Raw genomic sequence first — 23,281 nt, forward strand, 5'->3', positions numbered from 1 at the left:
CCATTGGCTCCTCAGCCATACACATACACCAAATGTGCTTGGGGGATTTGAGTGCGACCGTGACAGGTGGGTATGCTCCTTTTGAATTTCATCAAGTCGACATTCAGTGATCCGTGCCCGGTGTGAACCTAGGCTTCTTCCGTCCGTTTTATGGGTCCGTAGCAAATCAATGGGCGTGGATGGTACTACCCACATCAGATGTAGGCCTCCCTTCCCAGACAAGCTGGAGATACCTCTCCCCACTTCGTAGGGCATGAGCCAGATCCATGCAATGTCCTATCACTGCGGGGCCAATGGGTTTAGTTTCTGCCTCAAGTCTAGTGAGCGTAGAGGAGACCTCCCTACCTACAATGTGTGGTGAACGCATTCAGGCAAGCCTGAGGCCTGGTAGTGTCAGCTAATGGTAAGGCACATGCCATCTCCACTACGTGCTCCAAGGAGCGTGGAGGAGAGCTCCCACAGAATGTGTAGAGTCCCGCACCCAGGCGGACCTGAGACCTGGCAGTGTACATAACTGCTAAGCACATTCCATCTCCATTTAGTGCTCCACTGTTAGCGGGTCGAGCCGAAGCCAGCGCCCGATTCAAACCTTCGCGGTTTAGAGTTAGCTAAGTATACGGGGGACGCGTGTTTTAAACGTTTCACCACAGTCACTCTGTGATCAGACTGATGCCAGTAAGTAAACTATCAGCCATCTCCCAGGACTTAACTCCCTCCTCCCAGCCAAAGCCAGGGATGTGTTCGAGCCATCATTCTCTGATTGGCTCCCTGTCAAGGTCAGGATTTGTTAACAAGAGCGCCTCAGCAAATCATTGAGTCTGGTGGAACCGCCCTCACATCTTCATGCTTGACCTAAAGCCCCATATTCCAGGACCGACTGCCGCCTTTCTGTTAACGATCAACAGCCGTCACCATCTGCAGGACTGTCTTTGCGTACGGACTAGTACCGAGGTAACTCCCGTTTGGTTTGCATCGTTAGCGACACTTGAAAACAGGTGGCATACAGGGAGGGATTGGAAGAGCCCTGCTTAGAGGGCTACCTCGTTATCTCCCTTACTAAAGCTCAGGACTCCTTAAGAGAGTCATTGTTACTCCCGCCATTTACCCGCGCTTCATAGAATTTCTGCCCAGTGCGCTTCATTGAATTCAGAGCACTGGGCAGAAATCACATCGCGTCAACACCCACCTCGGGCCTTCGTGATGCTTGGTTTTAATTAAACAGTCGGATTCCCCTGGTCCACACCAGTTCTAAGTCAGCTGCTAGGCGCCGGCCGATACGACTCGCCGGAGACCCAGCGCGAACAGGGGAGATGCACAAGAAGGATTAACACCCTGTCCCCCAGATTTTCAAGGGCCAGCGAGAGCTCACCGGTCACCGCCGGAACTGCAACCCTTTACAGGGCTTGGGCCCCTCTCTCGTGGCGAACCCATTCCAGGGCGCCATGCCCTTCACAAAGAAAAGAGAACTCTCCCCGGGGCTCCTTCCAGCTTCTCCGGGATTGGTCGCGTTACCGCACTGGACTTCTCAAGGCGCCCGTCTCCGCCAGTCCGTGGACATTCTGAAAGTAGTTTGAGGTCAGTAGGTCACAAATTAGGAAGTTTGAAAAATGTATGTAAAATCTTGTGAGATGATAATGAACAAACTAAAGAGTGTGCAATGTGTAGGCCCACTAAGTGTACATTCTGAACCTTGTTTGAAGTCAGTAGGCCACATGACCAAGGAGCTATTTCATTTTTTTAATTGTTAAAAAATCATGTCAAATCGAGTGATGAAAATGGACAAACTAAAGGGTGTGCAGTATGGAAGGGTAGCCAGTGGACATTCTGCACCTTGGTTGAGGTCAGTAGGTCACATGACAAAGGAGCTATTGAAATTCGAATGTCAAAAAAGTTTACTTGCTCACATTTCCACATGTGTATTAGATTTGGAAAGCGAATTAATGTCCACATCGTGAAAATAAGACTGTGCAATTTTTCCAACATCATGACACTTATTTGGGAGTCTGTGGCTCAAGTGGTTTGAAAGCGCGAATATCCGTTGAATATCCAACTTCAAACGGGCTTTACCTTGGTCTCAAACCGGTCGTTCGCTCTCCTGCAGTGTTTGGACTAGTTTGTTACATGGTGTCGTTTTCACTGCCTTGTCGATGACTGAGAGCTCCTCTTCAGCATGTCATTGTTAAATAGTGCACGAATATATCTTTATAGCTATTGTACCGGTGTTCGGGAACTCACAAAACTAAAAGCCTTGTTGTAGCTAGCTAACACCCCCCCAGACAAGGACCGATAACACAATGGAACATTTCCACGCGCTTTTGTGCAAAACGTCAACAAGGAAGGAACGTCCGGCGGCCCCACATCTGGATTGTTCTTCTTCTTCAAAATAAAATGTAAGTAGCACTTCTGTAAATAGAGGGCGTAATCTACTGTTGACAGAATATTATTACAGTTTTGGAAAACGAGCGACAAAAATGTATTCAAACATTGAAAGCATTGAGAACATTGCTTTGTTTTTAATCAAATGAAAGGAAAACACACAATCACTTAATAACATGTATTTGATTAGAAGTTTACACAACACTTGTATCAGAGGAAACAAACAAATCATACTTTATTATTATTATTATTTTTGATTCAACATATATCCATTAATTGTTCTTCCCTGATATCAAAGCTGACTTAAACTGACTTTCAGACAGCCATGTTATGATTTGTTCTTATGGCAGTGTTTTAGCCATGTTTGACCTTGCAAGAGACGGTTTACAATGTTGATCCAGACTTTGACCTTGCTATTATGGAAGAGTTTGAGCCATGTTATACTTTGCTTTTATGACAGTATCTGAGAGCATCTCTCAGGGCCTCCAGCACCATGTCAACACTGGCCTTGCTGCTGTTACCCCCCATCAGTCCCACACGCAGCACCTGAGGAGAGAGACGGGACAGGTCAGTGAGCCGGTTGCACATAGGGGAAGGCATGGTCGAGCCCACACAACCGACCTGTTATCGCAGCAGTAGACAATGGTTGTTATGATTAGTAAAGAGGGCTGATGATCACGATCATAGCTACTTAACCCATGGTCAAAGCAATGCATAACGGTTCATAAAGGTACCTACTGTGACTGGTAACTCATCCAGAACTAAGAAGCAGCAGTAGTCCAGTCTGTCCTGGCTTGAGACGGACTCAGTCCACTAACTCAGTGGTTCTCAACCATTTTTTTGCTCTACCCCCTGAAGTAACTCACCTGGCCAACGGATGGTCCCAGTCCTCCAGAGATCTCTAGGTTGTGATTCTTCATGATGTAGCTGGTGATCTCCTTCCAGTCATATCCAGGGGGTGCTACTATAGTGGTGACCGTGGGCAACCTGGCGTTCTGACGAATTGAACCATCAACGGAAAGAGGAGTGTTTAAGGGGTTTGAGTGTCTTGTTTTACAGTAAAACATATGGAAAGAGGAGTGTTTAAACCTGTTTGGGATAGGAGGCAGTATTTTCACGTCCGGATGAAAAGCGTGCCCAAAGTAAACAGCCTGCTACTCAGGTCCAGAAGCTAGGATATGCATTTAATTGATTTGGGTACACTCTAAAGTTTCTAAAACTGTTAAAATCATGTCTGTGAGTATAACTGAACGTATTTGGCAGGCGAAACCCCGAGGACAAACCATCCAGGGAAAAAACATTTTTAGTTCACTGTGTTTTCAATTGGTTTTCTATGGGAAACTAGATTTCTGAGGCACCTGGTTGCAGTTCCTATGGCTTCCACTAGATGTGAAGTCTTTAGAAATTGGTTGAGTAATGAGTAATAAAGAAGTAGCCCTGTTCAGAATGAGTGTCAAGCCAAGTGGACTCTTTTGTTTGGGGCGCGCGACCTGGAGCTCTCTCCACTTTGATTTTATCCGCTATTGAACACAGTATATTCAGTCTTAAATTTCATCGATTATTTACGTTTTAGGATACCTAAAGTTGGATTAGGAAAGTTGCTTGAAATGTTTGGACCAAGTTTACAGGTAATTTATTCGATAATTTGTGGTCATGTTGGGCGAGTTGGAACCAGTGTTTTTCTGAATCAAACGCGCCAAATAAATTGACATTTTGGGGATATAACAAAGGAATTTATTGAACAAAAGTACCATTTGTGATGTTTATGGGACATTTTGGAGTGCCAACAGAAGAAGATCTTCAAAGGTAAGGCATGAATTATATCGTTATTTCTGACTTTCGTGTCGCACCTCCCTGGTTGAAAATTATTTGTTATGCCTTTGTATGATGAGGCGCTGTCCTCAGATAATCGCATGGTTTACTTTCGCCGTAAAGCCTTTTTGAAATCTGACACGGCGGCTGGATTAACAAGAAGTTAAGCTTTATTTTGGTGTATTGCACTTGTGATTTTATGAAAGTTAAATGTTTCTAATAATTTAATTAGAATTTCGCGCTCTGCAATTTCACCGGATGTTGTCGAAAGGAACGTCTAGCCGTAACAGGCTAAGGGGTCTGAGTGTTTTTGTTTTACAGTAAAACATATGGCTGTCTGCAATATATTTAACATACTTCTGTTACACTATAACCTTATTCTGTGTTGTATGTGTAGTTAAATTATTTAATGTGTTTTTTTTTCATTTGTACTTTAAATAGACTACAGTAAATAGTTTACAGTAAATCTCTTTAAGGTCTTTGATACTGACCTTGTCTTTCACAAACAGTTTGAGGCCCATTTTCTCTAGGCCTTCATGAAAGTATTGTGCTACTTCCTTGTGTCTTTGCCAGGAGTTCTCCAGACCCTGGGAGAGAGTAGAGACACAGGTATGTCATTTCAACATCACTAACACAACTACCTGTCTTTGCCAGGAGTTCTCCAGACCCTGGGAGAGAGTAGAGACACAGGTTTGTCATTTCAACATCACTAACACAACTACCTGTCTTTGCCAGGAGTTCTCCAGACCCTGGGAGAGAGTAGAGACACAGGTATGTCATTTCATCATCACCAACACAACTACCTGTCTTTGCCAGGAGTTCTCCAGACCCTGGGAGAGAGTAGAGACACAGGTTTGTCATTTCAACATCACTAACACAACTACCTGTCTTTGCCAGGAGTTCTCCAGACCCTGGGAGAGAGTAGAGACACAGGTTTGTCATTTCAACATCACTAACACAACTACCTGTCTTTGCCAGGAGTTCTCCAGACCCTGGGAGAGAGTAGAGACACAGGTTTGTCATTTCATCATCACCAACACAACTACCTGTCTTTGCCAGGAGTTCTCCAGACCCTGGGAGAGAGTAGAGACACAGGTTTGTCATTTCATCATCACCAACACAACTACCTGTCTTTGCCAGGAGTTCTCCAGACCCTGGGAGAGAGTAGAGACACAGGTTTGTCATTTCAACATCACTAACACAACTACCTGTCTTTGCCAGGAGTTCTCCAGACCCTGGGAGAGAGTAGAGACACAGGTATGTCATTTCATCATCACTAACACAACTACCTGTCTTTGCCAGGAGTTCTCCAGACCCTGGGAGAGAGTAGAGACACAGGTTTGTCATTTCATCATCACTAACACAACTACCGTGCACTATGCTGCTATAGCATATTCCCGTTTACATGTTCAATGATCTTATATCTCAGAGAGAGAGAGAGAGAGAGAAGAGTAGTGGATGATTTAAAACATATATCAGAGTGTAATGATATAATTTATCCCTGTGAATTATCTTATGAATATATAAGATGTAACTCTATCTAAGAGGGTGAATGGCATCATGATTTAGGAACCTGACTAAAGTCACCTGTTCAGCGAGGATAGCCAGACTCTCCCGGAGAGAGTAGAAGGCAGACACAGGCGCAGTGTGGTGGTATCTGTTCAAAGGAACAACGGGTCAGACTAAGTACTGTCACGAATGATACATTCTGCTTAACTTACACTCTGAGCTGTGATTCCCTTGACATTCACAGGAGCATCATCTCAAACTGTTAAACTGTGTTTTTGTTAAGGTAGATGATGTCATAGAATGTGGTGTGCGATGATGTCATAGATTGTGGTGTACGATGATGTCATAGAAGGTGGTGTTAGATGATGTCATAGAATGTGGTGTACGGTGATGTCATTGAATGTGGTGTACGATGATGTGATAGAAGGTGGTGTTAGATGAGGTCATAGAAGGCGATGTTAGATGAGGTCATAGAAGGCGGTGTTAGATGAGGTCATAGAAGGCGGCGTTAGATGAGGTCATAGAAGGTGGTGTTAAAGTATGTCAGAATGTGGTGTTAGATGATGTCATAGAATGTGGTGTACGATGATGTCATAGAATGTGGTGTACGATGATGTCATAGAATGTGGTGTACGATGATGTCATAGAATGTGGTGTTAGATGATGTGTTGGTGGTACAAGACTCTTGATGTAATGCATAATGGGAGTCTCACATTCTAGTAGGTTTGCCGTCACAGCCCCAGTAGTTTGCCAGCCAGGTCATGTCCAGGAAGAACGACACTGGCTTTGTTTTCCGATTGAATACTTTCTGGCTGGATAGAAGCAGAAAATAAGTGCTCATAGAACAAATTAATTTGATAGGTTTGTTTCTGTTTAATTGCTTCGTAAATATCAGGTCATTTTTGTACCATTTAAAAAGTGCTTCCAACATGTTTTTTTCCCAGCATTTCTAAAGCTACGGACTAGAACACCTTCCTTACCATGCTCTTTCACTGAAGGAAATGGGAGCGGTCCCAGGTGGGGCATTTAGGACCTTCTGTGAGCCAGAGTACAGGATGTCGATACCTGAAGAAAACACAAGGAACCAAAATTAACTTGACTTGTTAAGTTTCAACCTGAAAATCTGTTAGCTCTTATGGCAGTACAATGAATTAAACTAGTAGTAATGCTATTTTCACATCGTTAAATAATAGGTATGTAGCAAAGTTATATGCAGGGTTATGGTGCATGCCAATAGTCCAACGTAACTTCATAATAAGCATCAACACAGGCAAGCTTTCCCTCAGGGTCTTTAACTAGCTTTCCCCCTCAGGGTCTTTAACTAGCTTTCCCTCGGGGTCTTTAACTAGCTTTCCCCCTCAGGGTCTTTAACTAGCTTTCCCCCTCAGGGTCTTTAACTAGCTTTCCCCCTCAGGGTCTTTAATTATATGCAGGGTTATGGTGCATGCCAATAGTCCAACGTAACTTCATAATAAGCATCAACACAGGCAAGCTTTCCCTCAGGGTCTTTAACTAGCTTTCCCCCTCAGGGTCTTTAACTAGCTTTCCCTCGGGGTCTTTAACTAGCTTTCCCCCTCAGGGTCTTTAACTAGCTTTCCCCCTCAGGGTCTTTAACTAGCTTTCCCCCTCAGGGTCTTTAACTAGCTTTCCCCCTCAGGGTCTTTAACTAGCTTTCCCTCAGGGTCTTTAACTAGCTTTCCCCCTCAGGGTCTTTAACTAGCTTTCCCCCTCAGGGTCTTTAACTAGCTTCCCCCCTCAGGGTCTTTAACTAGCTTTCCCTCTCAGGGTCTTTAACTAGCTTTCCCTCTCAGGGTCTTTAACTAGCTTTCCCTCTCAGGGTCTTTAACTAGCTTTCCCTCTCAGGGTCTTTAACTAGCTTCCCCCCTCAGGGTCTTTAACTAGCTTTCCCCCTCAGGGTCTTTAACTAGCTTTCCCTCGGGGTCTTTAACTAGCTTTCCCTCGGGGTCTTTAACTAGCTTTCCCCCTCAGGGTCTTTAACTAGCTTTCCCCCTCAGGGTCTTTAACTAGCTTTCCCTCAGGGTCTTTAACTAGCTTTCCCCCTCAGGGTCTTTAACTAGCTTTCCCTCGGGGTCTTTAACTAGCTTTCCCCCTCAGGGTCTTTAACTAGCTTTCCCCCTCAGGGTCTTTAACTAGCTTTCCCCCTCAGGGTCTTTAACTAGCTTTCCCCCTCAGGGTCTTTAACTAGCTTTCCCTCAGGGTCTTTAACCTGTCTGGCACCGGCGTTCCGCTAGCGGAACTCCTCCCACATTCCACTGAAAAGGCAGAGCGCGAAATTCAAAAGATATTTTTTAGAAATATTTAACTTTCACACATTAACAAGTCCAATACAGCAAATGAAAGATACACATCTTCTGAATCCAGTCAACATGTCCGATTTTTTAAATGTTTTACAGCGAAAACACCACATATATTTATGTTAGTTCACCACCAAATACAAAAAAGGACAGACATTTTTCACAGCACAGGTAGCATGCACAAAGCCAACCTAACTAACCAAGAACCAACCAAGCTAACCAAGAAACAACTTCATCAGATGACAGTCTTATAACATGTTATACAATAAATCTATGTTTTGTTTGAAAAATGTGCATATTTGAGGTATAAATCAGTTTTACATTGCAGCTACCGTCAGAAATAGAACCGAAGCAGCCAGAGTAATTACAGACACCAACGTCAAATACCTAAATACTCATCATAAAACATTTCTGAAAAATCGATGGTGTACAGCAAATGAAAGACAAACATCTTGTGAATCCAGCCAATATTTCCGATTTTTTAAAAGTGTTTTACAGCGAAAACACAATATAGCATTATATTAGCTTACTACAATAGCCTACCACACTACCGCATTCATTCATCAAGGCACGTTAGCGATAGCAATAGGCACGTTAGCGATAGGGAATAAACCAGCAAAATATATTAATTTTCACTAACCTTCATAAACCTTCATCAGATGACAGTCCTATAACATCAGGTTATACATACACTTATGTTTTGTTCGAAAATGTGCATATTTAGAGCTGAAATCAGTGGTTATACATTGTGCTAACGTAGCATCTTTTTCCCAGAATGTGCGGATATTTTTATGACACTCCAACTATTCTGACCAAATAACTATTAATAAACGTTACTAGAAAATACATGCTGTATAGGAAATGATAGATACATTAGTTCTTAATGCAATCGCTGTGTTAGAATTCTAAAAATAACTTCATTACGACATCCAGCTTAGGTATAGCGAGAGAGTACCCAAAATCTGGGCGCAAACGACTTGTTCAACATGTTCGACAGATATATGAAATAGCATCATAAAATGGGTCCTACTTTTGATGATCTTTCATCAGAATGTTGTACAAGGGGTCCTTTGTCGGGAACAATCGTTGTTTGGATTTAGAATGTCCTCTTCTCCAGTCAATTAGCACGGAAAGCTAGCAAAGTGGCGCTAAGCTCTCCTTCCTGAACAAAGGCACACAACGCAACACACCTAACGTCCCGAATAGATTTCAATAATCAAATAAACGTAAATTGAAAAAATATACTTTACGATGATATTGTCACATGTATCAAATAAAATCAAAGCCGGAGATATTAGTCGTCCATAACGACAGCTTATCAGAAGGCAAATCCAGGTCCCTTCACGCGCTCTCCAGAAAACAGGAAACTGGTGACACGTCATGCCGAGAGCTATTATTCGACCCCAGATCAAGTTACACACTCCATTTCTTCTCTCACTGCCTGTCGACATCTAGTGGAAGACGTATGAAGTGCATGTATTCTAATAAATATCAAGGACCTTTATAGGCAGGCCCTAGAACAGTGCATCGATTTCAGATTTTCCACTTCCTGTCAGGAAGTTTGCTGCAAAAGGAGTTCTGTTTTACTTACAGATATAATTCAAACGGTTTTAGAAACTAGAGAGTGTTTTCTATCCAATAGTAATAATAATATGCATATTGTACGAGCAAGAATTGAGTACGAGGCCGTTTAAATTGGGCACGATTTTCCCCCAAAGTGAAAACAGCGCCCTCTGTCCTCAACAGGTTTTAACTAGCTTTCCCTCTCAGGGTCTTTAACTAGCTTTCCCCCTCAGGGTCTTTAACTAGCTTCCCCCCTCAGGGTCTTTAACTAGCTTCCCCCCTCAGGGTCTTTAACTAGCTTCCCCCCTCAGGGTCTTTAACTAGCTTCCCCCCTCAGGGTCTTTAACTAGCTTTCCCCCTCAGGGTCTTTAACTAGCTTTCCCCCTCAGGGTCTTTAACTAGCTTTCCCCCTCAGGGTCTTTAACTAGCTTTCCCCCTCAGGGTCTTTAACTTCTTTAACTAGCTTTCCCCCTCAGGGTCTTTAACTAGCTTTCCCCCTCAGGGTCTTTAACTAGCTTCCCCCCTCAGGGTCTTTAACTAGCTTTCCCCCTCAGGGTCTTTAACTAGCTTTCCCCCTCAGGGTCTTTAACTAGCTTTCCCCCTCAGGGTCTTTAACTAGCTTTCCCCCTCAGGGTCTTTAACTAGCTTTCCCCCTCAGGGTCTTTAACTAGCTTTCCCCCTCAGGGTCTTTAACTAGCTTTCCCCCTCAGGGTCTTTAACTAGCTTTCCCCCTCAGGGTCTTTAACTAGCTTTCCCCCTCAGGGTCTTTAACTAGCTTTCCCCCTCAGGGTCTTTAACTAGCTTTCCCCCTCAGGGTCTTTAACTAGCGTTCCCTCTAAGGGTCTTTAACTAGCTTTCCCTCTCAGGGTCTTTAACTAGCTTTCCCCCCTCAGGGTCTTTAACTAGCTTTCCCCCCTCAGGGTCTTTAACTAGCTTTCCCCCCTCAGGGTCTTTAACTAGCTTTCCCCCTCAGGGTCTTTAACTAGCTTTCCCCCTCAGGGTCTTTAACTAGCTTTCCCTCTCAGGGTCTTTAACTAGCTTTCCCCCTCAGGGTCTTTAACTAGCTTTCCCCCTCAGGGTCTTTAACTAGCTTTCCCCCTCAGGGTCTTTAACTAGCTTTCCCCCTCAGGGTCTTTAACTAGCTTTCCCCCTCAGGGTCTTTAACTAGCTTTCCCCCTCAGGGTCTTTAACTAGCTTTCCCCCTCAGGGTCTTTAACTAGCTTTCCCCCTCAGGGTCTTTAACTAGCTTTCCCTCTCAGGGTCTTTAACTAGCTTTCCCTCTCAGGGTCTTTAACTAGCTTTCCCTCTCAGGGTCTTTAACTAGCTTTCCCCCTCAGGGTCTTTAACTAGCTTTCCCCCTCAGGGTCTTTAACTAGCTTTCCCTCTCAGGGTCTTTAACTAGCTTTCCCCCTCAGGGTCTTTAACTAGCTTTCCCTCTAAGGGTCTTTAACTAGCTTTCCCCCTCAGGGTCTTTAACTAGCTTTCCCCCTCAGGGTCTTTAACTAGCTTTCCCTCAGGGTCTTTAACTAGCTTTCCCCTCAGGGTCTTTAACTAGCTTTCCCCAGGCTCTTTAACTAGGTGGTCTTGATAAACCTGTCTGTGTATCCCGGAGCAACAGGTGTCTCTGTAACACCGATGTGATCTTTGCTCATCCCTCTCAACAGGAACTCTGTTATTTCTGCAGGGTCATTGTGCTATTTGCTACAGGGTCTCTACAACACAATACCGTGTTGGTCCATGTAAAGTGGGGCACCTCCCTTCATACCTTGTTTGTCCATGTAAAGTGGGGCACCTCCCATTGAAGCCACACAGTCAACGAGAAACAGACAGTTGTGCCTTGCAGAAAGAAAAGAGAGGCGCTACTTTATAACAAATAATTCACTGGTACTGTATATTATCTGTTGGGTTTTATACGCATTTATATTGACATGGAAGCTGAAGAGGTGGATTAAGGGGCTCTTTACTTGTGACATATGTCTCCAATGCCATCTAGTGGATGAACTACTCCTGTGGAGGATTCTCCGTGGGTTAGGAAGAACAGCACAGGCTTGTGTTTGGCCAGGGCCTGGGGAGAAACAGAGACACGACAGATCAGAAATACCACTCTTGATGCACAGAATGAAATGGGCCCTGGTCAAAAGTGATACACTACATAGGGAATAGGGCACTGGTATATAGTAGTACACTACATAGGGAATAGGGCACTGGTATATAGTAGTACACTACATAGGGAATAGGGCACTGGTCTAATGTAATACACTACATAGGGAATAAGGCCCTGGTCTAAAGTAGTACACTACATAGGGAATAGGGCTCTGGTCTAAAGTAGTACACTACATAGGGAATAGGGCTCTGGTCTAAAGTAGTACACTATATAGGGAATAGGGCCCTGGTCTAAAGTAGTACACTATATAGGGAATAGGGCCCTGGTCTAAAGTAGTACACTACATAGGGAATAGGGTTCCACTTGGGACATACTTATGGTGTATCGATAGCAGCAATTTGGTATATGTATACCTATAGATGAAGGGTAGGAGTATCTACACCTATAGATGAAGGGTAGGAGTATCTACACCTATAGATGAAGGGTAGGAGTATCTATACCTATAGATGAAGGGTAGGAGTATCTATACCTATAGATTAAGGTTAGGGTAAGTCTCTATACCTATAGATGAAGGGTAAGAGTCTCTATACCTATAGATGAAGGGTAAGAGTCTCTATACCTATAGATGAAGGGTAGGAGTATCTACACCTATAGATGAAGGGTAGGAGTATCTACACCTATAGATGAAGGGTAGGAGTATCTACACCTATAGATGAAGGGTAGGAGTATCTACACCTATAGATGAAGGGTAGGAGTATCTACACCTATAGATGAAGGGTAGGAGTATCTACACCTATAGATGAAGGGTAGGAGTATCTACACCTATAGATGAAGGGTAGGAGTATCTACACCTATAGATGAAGGGTAGGAGTATCTACACCTATAGATGAAGGGTAGGAGTATCTACACCTATAGATGAAGGGTAGGAGTATCTACACCTATAGATGAAGGGTAGGAGTATCTACACCTATAGATGAAGGGTAGGAGTATCTACACCTATAGATGAAGGGTAGGAGTATCTACACCTATAGATGAAGGGTAGGAGTATCTACACCTATAGATGAAGGGTAGGAGTATCTACACCTATAGACGAAGGGTAGGAGTATCTACACCTATAGACGAAGGGTAGGAGTATCTACACCTATAGACGAAGGGTAGGAGTATCTACACCTATAGACGAAGGGTAGGAGTATCTACACCTATAGACGAAGGGTAGGAGTATCTACACCTATAGACGAAGGGTAGGAGTATCTACACCTATAGACGAAGGGTAGGAGTATCTACACCTATAGACGAAGGGTAGGAGTATCTACACCTATAGACGAAGGGTAGGAGTATCTACACCTATAGACGAAGGGTAGGAGTATCTACACCTATAGACGAAGGGTAGGAGTATCTACACCTATAGACGAAGGGTAGGAGTATCTACACCTATAGACGAAGGGTAGGAGTATCTACACCTATAGACGAAGGGTAGGAGTATCTACACCTATAGACGAAGGGTAGGAGTATCTACACCTATAGACGAAGGGTAGGAGTATCTACACCTATAGACGAAGGGTAGGAGTATCTACACCTATAGACGAAGGGTAGGAGTCTCTACACCTATAGACGAAGGGTAGGAGTCTCTACACCTATAGACGAAGGGTAGGAGTCTCTACACCTATAGACGAAGGGTAGGAGTCTCTACACCTATAGACGAAGGGTAGGAGTCTCTACACCTATAGACGAAGGGTAGGAGTCTCTACACCTATAGACGAAGGGTAGGAGTCTCTACACCTATAGACGAAGGGTAGGAGTCTCTACACCTATAGACGAAGGGTAGGAGTCTCTACACCTATAGACGAAGGGTAGGAGTCTCTACACCTATAGACGAAGGGTAGGAGTCTCTACACCTATAGACGAAGGGTAGGAGTCTCTACACCTATAGACGAAGGGTAGGAGTCTCTACACCTATAGACGAAGGGTAGGAGTCTCTACACCTATAGACGAAGGGTAGGAGTCTCTACACCTATAGACGAAGGGTAGGAGTCTCTACACCTATAGACGAAGGGTAGGAGTCTCTACACCTATAGACGAAGGGTAGGAGTCTCTACACCTATAGACGAAGGGTAGGAGTCTCTACACCTATAGACGAAGGGTAGGAGTCTCTACACCTATAGACGAAGGGTAGGAGTCTCTACACCTATAGACGAAGGGTAGGAGTCTCTACACCTATAGACGGAGGGTAGGAGTCTCTACACCTATAGATGGAGGGTAGGAGTCTCTACACCTATAGATGGAGGGTAGGAGTCTCTACACCTATAGATGGAGGGTAGGAGTCTCTACACCTATAGATGGAGGGTAGGAGTCTCTACACCTATAGATGGAGGGTAGGAGTCTCTACACCTATAGATGGAGGGTAGGAGTCTCTACACCTATAGATGAAGGGTAGGAGTCTCTACACCTATAGATGAAGGGTAGGAGTATCTACACCTATAGATGAAGGGTAGGAGTATCTACACCTATAGATGAAGGGTAGGGTAAGAGTCTCTATAACTATAGATGAAGGTTAGGGTAGGAGTATCTATACCTATAGATGAAGGTTAGGGTAGGAGTCTCTATACCTATAGATGAAGGTTAGGGTAAGAGTCTCTATACCTATAGATGAAGGTTAGGGTAGGAGTATCTATACCTATAGATGAAGGGTAGGAGTATCTATACCTATAGATGAAGGGTAGGGTAGGAGTATCTATACTATAGATGAAGGTTAGGGTAAGAGTCTCTATACCTATAGATGAAGATTAGGGTAAGAGTCTCTATACCTATAGATGAAGGGTACGAGTATCTATACCTATAGATGAAGGTTAGGGTAGGAGTATCTATAGATGAAGGTTAGGGTAAGAGTCTCTATACCTATAGATGAAGATTAGGGTAGGAGTATCTATACCTATAGATGAAGGTTAGGGTAGGAGTATCTATACCTATAGATGAAGGTTAGGGTAGGAGTCTCTATACCTATAGATGAAGGTTAGGGTAGGAGTATCTACACCTATAGATGAAGGTTAGGAGTATCTACACCTATAGATGAAGGGTAGGAGTATCTACACCTATAGATGAAGGGTAGGAGTATCTACACCTATAGATGAAGGGTAGGAGTATCTACACCTATAGATGAAGGGTAGGAGTATCTACACCTATAGATGAAGGTTAGGGTAAGAGTCTCTATACCTATAGATGAAGGTTAGGGTAAGAGTCTCTATACCTATAGATGAAGGGTAGGGTAGGAGTATCTATACTATAGATGAAGGTTAGGGTAGGAGTATCTATACCTATAGATGAAGGTTAGGGTAAGAGTCTCTATACCTATAGATGCAGGTTAGAGTAGGAGTATCTATAGATGAAGGTTAGGGTAGGAGTATCTATACCTATAGATGAAGCGTAGGAGTATCTATACCTATAGATGAAGGTTAGAGTAGGAGTATCTATAGATGAAGGTTAGGGTAGGAGTATCTATACCTGTAGGAGTATCTATACCTATAGATGAAGCGTAGGAGTATCTATACCTATAGATGAAGCGTAGGAGTATCTATACCTATAGATGAAGGGTAGGAGTATCTATACCTATAGATGAAGGGTAGGGTAAGAGTCTCTATACCTATAGATGAAGGTTAGGGTAAGAGTCTCTATACCTATAGATGAAGGGTAGGGTAGGAGTATCTATACTATAGATGAAGGTTAGGGTAGGAGTATCTATACCTATAGATGAAGGTTAGGGTAAGAGTCTCTATACCTATAGATGAAGGTTAGAGTAGGAGTATCTATAGATGAAGGTTAGGGTAGGAGTATCTATACCTATAGATGAAGCGTAGGAGTATCTATACCTATAGATGAAGCGTAGGAGTATCTATACCTATAGATGAAGCGTAGGAGTATCTATACCTATAGATGAAGCGTAGGAGTATCTATACCTATAGATGAAGGGTAGGAGTATCTATACCTATAGATGAAGGTTAGGGTAGGAGTATCTATACCTATAGATGAAGGGTAGGGTAGGAGTATCTATACTATAGATGAAGGTTAGGGTAAGAGTCTCTATACCTATAGATTAAGATTAGGGTAAGAGTCTCTATACCTATAGATGAAGGGTAGGCGTATCTATACCTATAGATGAAGGTTAGGGTAGGAGTATCTATAGATGAAGGTTAGGGTAAGAGTCTCTATACCTATAGATGAAGATTAGGGTAGGAGTATCTATACCTATAGATGAAGGTTAGGGTAGGAGTATCTATACCTATAGATGATGGTTAGGCTAGGAGTATCTATACCTATAGATGAAGGTTAGGGTAGGAGTATCTATAGATGAAGGTTAGGGTAGGAGTATCTATACCTATAGATGAAGGTTAGGGTAGGAGTCTCTATATCTATAGATGAAGGTTAGGGTAGGAGTATCTGCACCTATAGATGAAGGTTAGGGTAGGAGTCTCTATATCTATAGATGAAGGTTAGGGTAGGAGTATCTATACCTATAGATGAAGGTTAGGGTAGGAGTCTCTATAGATGAAGGTTAGGGTAGGAGTCTCTATACCTATAGATGAAGGTTAGGGTAGGAGTCTCTATACCTATAGATGAAGGTTAGGGTAGGAGTATCTATACTTACTGATGAATGTTAGGGTAGGAGCAGATCAAATGAGATGTGTGTCATTACCTGATCAATCTCTTCACTGGTGAAATAGCCCCCTGCAGTAGTCACAATGGAATTAACTCTGGCACCTGTTGGGTTGATGGGAAATGTATTATGTAAATCACAAATGTATCAATTGAAAGGGAACTTCCTCAATGGGCAAAGCTACGGTTATTTGAAACGAGGTCTTTATAACCAGGTGTGCTCGCAGGTTCATATTTGTGTCACAGGCGTGTAAATAGGGTGAAACTGCTAGCTAGTTAGCAGTGCACGCTAGCAGCGTTTCAGTTGGTGACTTCACTCGCTCTGAGACCTTGAACTAGTTGTTGCTCTGCTAAGGCTGTAGCTGTTGTGGAGCGATAGGTAACAATGCTTTGTGGGAAGGCAGTTGTTGATGTGTTCAGAGGGTCCCTGGTTTGAGCCCAGCTTGGGGCAAGGAGAGGGACAGAAGCAAAAACTTTTACAGGCAATGGTCATGGTTACCCAATGACACCCTATCCACTATATAGTGCACTGCTGTTGACCATGACCCATAGTGCACTGCTGTTGACCAGGACCCATAGGGCACAGCTGTTGACCAGGACCCATAGGGCACTGCTGTTGACCAGGACCCATAGGGCACTGCGGTTGACCAGGACCCATAGTGCACTGCTGTTGACCAGGACCCATAGTGCACTGCGGTTGACCAGGACCCATAGTGCACTGCGGTTGACCAGGACCCATAGGGCACTGCTGTTGACCAGGACCCATAGTGCACTGCTGTTGACCAGGACCCATAGTGCACTGCGGTTGACCAGGACCCATAGGGCACTGCTGTTGACCAGGACCCATAGGGCACTGCGGTTGACCAGGACCCATAGTGCACTGCTGTTGACCAGGACCCATAGTGCACTGCGGTTGACCAGGACCCATAGGGCACTGCTGTTGACCAGGACCCATAGGGCACTGCGGTTGACCAGGACCCATAGGGCACTGCGGTTGACCAGGACCCATAGGGCACTGCGGTTGACCAGGACCCATAGGGCACTGCTGTTGACCAGGACCCATAGTGCACTGCTGTTGACCAGGACCCATAGTGCACTGCTGTTGACCAGGACCCATAGTGCACTGCTGTTGACCAGGACCCATAGTGCACTGCTGTTGACCAGGACCCATAGGGCACTGCTGTTGACCAGGACCCATAGTGCACTGCTGTTGACCACGACCCATAGTGCACTGCTGTTGACCAGGACCCATAGTGTACTGCTGTTGACCAGGACCCATAGTGCACTGCTGTTGACCAGGACCCATAGGGCACTGCTGTTGACCAGGACCCATAGGGCACTGCGGTTGACCAGGACCCATAGGGCACTGCTGTTGACCAGGACCCATAGAGCACTGCTGTTGACCACGACCCATAGGGCACTGCTGTTGACCAGGTCCCATAGTGCACTGCGGTTGACCAGGACCCATAGTGCACTGCTGTTGACCAGGACCCATAGGGCACTGCGGTTGACCAGGACCCATAGGGCACTGCTGTTGACCAGGACCCATAGGGCACTGCTGTTGACCAGGACCCATAGGGCACTGCTGTTGACCACGACCCATAGTGCACTGCTGTTGACCAGGACCCATAGTGCACTGCGGTTGACCAGGACCCATAGTGCACTGCTGTTGACCAGGACCCATAGGGCACTGCTGTTGACCACGACCCATAGGGCACTGCTGTTGACCAGGTCCCATAGGGCACTGCTGTTGACCACGACCCATAGGGCACTGCGGTTGACCAGGACCCATAGGGCACTGCTGTTGACCAGGACCCATAGGGCACTGCTGTTGACCAGGACCCATAGGGCACTGCTGTTGACCAGGACCCATAGGGCACTGCTGTTGACCAGGACCCATAGGGCACTGCGGTTGACCAGGACCCATAGGGCACTGCTGTTGACCAGGACCCATAGGGCACTGCTGTTGACCAGGACCCATCGGACACTGCTGTTGACCAGGACCCATAGGGCACTGCTGTTGACCAGGACCCATAGGGCACTGCTGTTGACCAGGACCCATAGGGCACTGCGGTTGACCAGGACCCATAGGGCACTGCGGTTGACCAGGACCCATAGGGCACTGCGGTTGACCAGGACCCATAGGGCACTGCGGTTGACCAGGACCCATAGGGCACTGCGGTTGACCAGGACCCATAGGGCACTGCGGTTGACCAGGACCCATAGGGCACTGCGGTTGACCAGGACCCATAGGGCACTGCGGTTGACCAGGACCCATAGGGCACTGCGGTTGACCAGGACCCATAGGGCACTGCTGTTGACCAGGACCCATAGTGCACTGCTGTTGACCAGGACCCATAGTGCACTGCTGTTGACCAGGACCCATAGTGCACTGCTGTTGACCAGGACCCATAGTGCACTGCTGTTGACCAGGACCCATAGTGCACTGCTGTTGACCAGGACCCATAGGGCACTGCTGTTGACCAGGACCCATAGTGCACTGCTGTTGACCACGACCCATAGTGCACTGCTGTTGACCAGGACCCATAGTGTACTGCTGTTGACCAGGACCCATAGTGCACTGCTGTTGACCAGGACCCATAGGGCACTGCTGTTGACCAGGACCCATAGGGCACTGCGGTTGACCAGGACCCATAGGGCACTGCTGTTGACCACGACCCATAGTGCACTGCTGTTGACCAGGACCCATAGTGCACTGCTGTTGACCAGGACCCATAGGGCACTGCTGTTGACCAGGACCCATAGAGCACTGCTGTTGACCACGACCCATAGGGCACTGCTGTTGACCAGGACCCATAGTGCACTGCTGTTGACCAGGACCCATAGGGCACTGCTGTTGACCAGGACCCATAGGGCACTGCTGTTGACCAGGACCCATAGGGCACTGCTGTTGACCAGGACCCATAGGGCACTGCTGTTGACCAGGACCCATAGGGCACTGCTGTTGACCACGACCCATAGTGCACTGCTGTTGACCAGGACCCATAGTGCACTGCGGTTGACCAGGACCCATAGTGCACTGCTGTTGACCAGGACCCATAGGGCACTGCTGTTGACCACGACCCATAGGGCACTGCTGTTGACCAGGTCCCATAGGGCACTGCTGTTGACCACGACCCATAGGGCACTGCGGTTGACCAGGACCCATAGGGCACTGCGGTTGACCAGGACCCATAGGGCACTGCTGTTGACCAGGACCCATAGGGCACTGCTGTTGACCAGGACCCATAGGGCACTGCTGTTGACCAGGACCCATAGGGCACTGCTGTTGACCAGGACCCATAGGGCACTGCGGTTGACCAGGACCCATAGGGCACTGCTGTTGACCAGGACCCATAGGGCACTGCTGTTGACCAGGACCCATAGGGCACTACTGTTGACCAGGACCCATAGGGTACTACTGTTGACCAGGACCCATAGGGTACTACTGTTGACCAGGACCCATAGGGTACTACTGTTGACCAGGACCCATAGGGTACTACTGTTGACCAGGACCCATAGGGTACTACTGTTGACCAGGACCCATAGGGCACTGCTGTTGACCAGGACCCATAGGGCACTGCTGTTGACCACGACCCATAGGGCACTGCTGTTGACCACGACCCATAGGGCACTGCTGTTGACCAGGACCCATAGTGCACTGCTGTTGACCAGGACCCATAGTGCACTGCTGTTGACCAGGACCCATAGGGCACTGCTGTTGACCAGGACCCATAGGGCACTGCGGTTGACCAGGCCCCATAGGGCACTGCGGTTGACCAGGACCCATAGTGCACTGCGGTTGACCACGACCCATAGGGCACTGCTGTTGACCACGACCCATAGGGCACTGCTGTTGACCACGACCCATAGGGCTCTTGTCAAAAAAGGGAACAGGGGGCCCTATGGAACGTATCCCAAAACAATCAAGTACCTATCCTCTCTGCCATCTCCGCTGCCCGTTCTCCCCAGATCCCATTGACCGCGGTGAGAACCCCTTCGCCTGGCTCTACTGCGTTGAAGATGGCACACTCCATGGCCGTGTGTCCTGTGCCACTCACTGCTATTGTCATGTTGTTCTGGGTCTGGAAGGCGTATTGGATCCCACTCTTGATGTCACTCATTATCTACAACGCCAACAAACACAGTAAAGAGATGATTATGGGACCAGGAGTCTGTCTGGCAGACACTGAGTATTAGGACATGTACTGTATGTGTTATGTCTAGTGTGTAGTGTACAGTGTCTATTGTGTATACTGCAGTACTGTGTGTCGAAGACAATTTTCCCCCCTCGGGATATTAAACTTGATCCTATCCTACATCTCATATAATGATTTTTGGTACATTTGTCTCAACACTGTAATAGGTTTGATGGGTAGTCAAAACAGATTTAAAACACACATCACTTTTACATCAGTTGAACGCAGAGCCGCGTCTTCCTATACGCAGTCTACATGCTGTGTTTAGGGCCACGCGGCCGACCCAAATGTAGTTATTTATGTATTTTTAACTCAGTCGGGGGTCTCAAATTACTGTTGAAAGATAGAATACACATGTTGCATCAGACGTTTTCCCACTTTGTTATGTCAGTAGCTCAATTAGTCGATGTCAGCTAACATGTTTTTGATTGCTAAGGAAGGTAGCTGTCTGGAGATTGTAGGCCTTATCATCGCCATGCCGACCGGGCACGCAAGGCAAGTGCTCAAGGGCCCTGACCCCCAGGGGGCCCCCCATTTGATTTTGGTAGTCATTCTCACACAGATATCATATGAACATGGCATAAGTCATGGCAGGAATGTGAAGAATTGCAGGGAATGTACTTTACACTAACCAGGTTTCCATCCAATTTTGTTTTATTTTTTATTTAACTAGGCAAGTCGGTTAAGAACACATTCTTATTTACAATGACGCCCTGCCGGGGAACAGTCGGCTAACTGCCTTGTTCAAGGGCAGGATTTTTGACCTTGTCAGCTCAGGGATTTGATCTAGCAACCTTTCAGTTATTGGCCCAACGCTCTAACCACTAGGCTACCCTGCAATGACAGGCCTGATGGAATCAGCCAATTTGGTTGGTAAACTTTCCAAATGTCATAAAATGAAATACACTAGACAAAGGTGGGATCATTTTGTGTCAGTTAAAAATTAATTATGCGAGAAATTATATATTGATATAATAACCAAACTTGGAGTCACGCAATGATGTTGTGTGGTCTTCCACCTACGACTCGGGAAAGCATGCAGTTTATTAGGCTAGATGATAACTTCTGATAAACTTCACAGGGTGGTGAAAGTGTACGGTGAGGAGCTTGATGCTCCTTTCCATTAAATATCGAGGGTCTAATGACTTGATGATCGATCCTTGGCTGCCGTTTGACAAATAAAACTAATATCACTCTCACTCATAATAATCTCATAATGTAGGTAACCTGTATCTGTACCCTGTATCTGCCAGCTGTTGGCTAGAGCGTTCCTGCCAAGACCAGAGTTGGGCACAATCGCTATTTAACACAATTTTTTTTGTGACAAAACCATCAGTAAAGTTGAAAATGCGACGGAAACCCATTTAAATTGTCTTTTTTTAATCGGTACATGGGAATTTAACCGCAAAATGTATTTTTATGTGCACTACGTCACTACACCCATCCTTTTATCCGCCACAGGTCAATTTGATGGAAACATCGCTGGTGGGGAAAATGTGCATATTGTTTCTATGCAGATTTTAGAATCTTCGCGTGATAGATCTGTCCCCAATTGGATGGAAACCTAGCTAGTGCCAAAAAACGTATTTACTGCCAAAAAACGTATTTACTGCCAAAAAAACGTATTTACTGCCTAAAAACGTATTTACTGCCAAAAAACGTATTTACTGCCAAAAAATGTATTTACTGCCAAAAAAAATGTATTTACTGCCAAAAAAACGTATTTACTGCCAAAAAACGTATTTACTGCCAAAAAACGTATTTACTGCCAAAAAACGTATTTACTGCCAAAAAAAACGTATTTACTGCCAAAAAAAACGTATTTACTGCCAAAAAACGTATTTACTGCCAAAAAACGTATTTACTGCCAAAAAAAACGTTTTGCCCGCAAGGTGGGGGGCCCCCAACCAAATCTAGTTTAGGACCCCCCAAAAGGCTGGTTGACATACAGTATTGTACAATGGCAAATCTTGAAATGTTCATAAAATACTTTTGCTTGGGGAGATAAGCAGCTAAACAAACAGACAATATGGTTCAGGGATGATATTATAAGCCTTATCTAAAATATCCAATTCAACCATTTAGGCATATGTGTAAATCCTGCATAAAAGTACTTTTTTTTTTTACACGGTTACCTTAGTTGAGATTGATTGTTCATAACCAAACTTTGTAGACATACCTCGAGCATTTCTGGATGCATGTGACCGATGATGGGCTCGGCCCCTGCCGCTAAGATGCGAGGAGGAACATTGGACGGTCCGGGTCCAAACATGTGTCGCCGCGGAGCCACAAAGGTTTTCTGGAGACATTTTGGTGGCGGGACGGAGAGGGACGACATGGCTCTAGCTGGGCTTGTTAGCAGTGTGGATATGATAAAATTACACGGTCTGGACTCTGACTCTGTAAGCAACCTGACAGATGCACACCTCTCATCTGACAAAAGAGCGCTTTAAACCCCTCCCACTTCCATGTTTGGTTTGCATACTGTTTTGACTGTGAGGATTTCGTTCAAGTAAACCTTTCGTCGTTTACTCCTGAAAAGTGTTTTTGAATTTGATCAGAATGCATAAAACCATGTATTACACACCTCTTTTTTTTTTCTTCAGGTCACATGTTTGTTCCCGGTAATGTATTCACACCATTGTTCAACACACATTTACAAGGGTTAACCATTAACCACCGTTGCTTCAGTAGGTCATAGAATTATATCACAACACTGTAGGAAGAATTCAGCACACACTCACTTTTTCATTTCA

General features: G+C 45.3%; 1 protein-coding gene across 2 annotated transcripts; it reads right to left on the reverse strand.

The window, feature by feature from the left end:
• Nucleotides 1–2,491: 2,491 nt before the first annotated feature.
• On the reverse strand, nt 2,492–23,049 carry agxta (alanine--glyoxylate and serine--pyruvate aminotransferase a). 2 transcript variants are annotated; one of them, XM_039000711.1, is made up of 11 exons: nt 22,705–23,048; nt 20,261–20,453; nt 16,367–16,431; nt 11,540–11,640; nt 11,341–11,411; nt 6,678–6,762; nt 6,411–6,509; nt 5,776–5,845; nt 4,680–4,775; nt 3,243–3,371; nt 2,492–2,922 (listed from the first exon to the last, which is right to left on the reverse strand). In XM_039000711.1, exons 1-11 carry the CDS (start codon nt 22,861–22,863, stop codon nt 2,815–2,817), a joined length of 1,176 nt encoding a protein of 391 aa, XP_038856639.1. In that variant the 5' UTR covers nt 22,864–23,048; the 3' UTR covers nt 2,492–2,814. The 2 variants fall into 2 exon arrangements, with proteins under 2 accessions (XP_038856639.1, XP_038856640.1); XM_039000712.1 differs by lacking the exon at nt 20,261–20,453 and having other exon boundaries at nt 22,705–23,049.
• Nucleotides 23,050–23,281: the final 232 nt, after the last annotated feature.

Source organism: Salvelinus namaycush, chromosome 9 (genome assembly GCF_016432855.1).
Source record: "Salvelinus namaycush isolate Seneca chromosome 9, SaNama_1.0, whole genome shotgun sequence".
Classification (NCBI taxonomy): Eukaryota; Metazoa; Chordata; class Actinopteri; order Salmoniformes; family Salmonidae; genus Salvelinus; species Salvelinus namaycush.

What these genes read in the sequence shown, in the direction of transcription:
- agxta (XM_039000711.1), bottom strand. Translation starts at nt 22,863, where the DNA reads ATGTCGTCCCTCTCCGTCCCGCCACCAAAATGTCTCCAGAAAACCTTT. An exon ending in GGAGATGGCAGAGAGGATAG is followed by an intron (nt 16,432 to 20,260) that starts GTACTTGATTGT and finishes TCAACCCAACAG; the next exon opens with GTGCCAGAGTTAATTCCATT. An exon ending in CCAGTGAAGAGATTGATCAG is followed by an intron (nt 11,641 to 16,366) that starts GTAATGACACAC and finishes GTTTCTCCCCAG; the next exon opens with GCCCTGGCCAAACACAAGCC.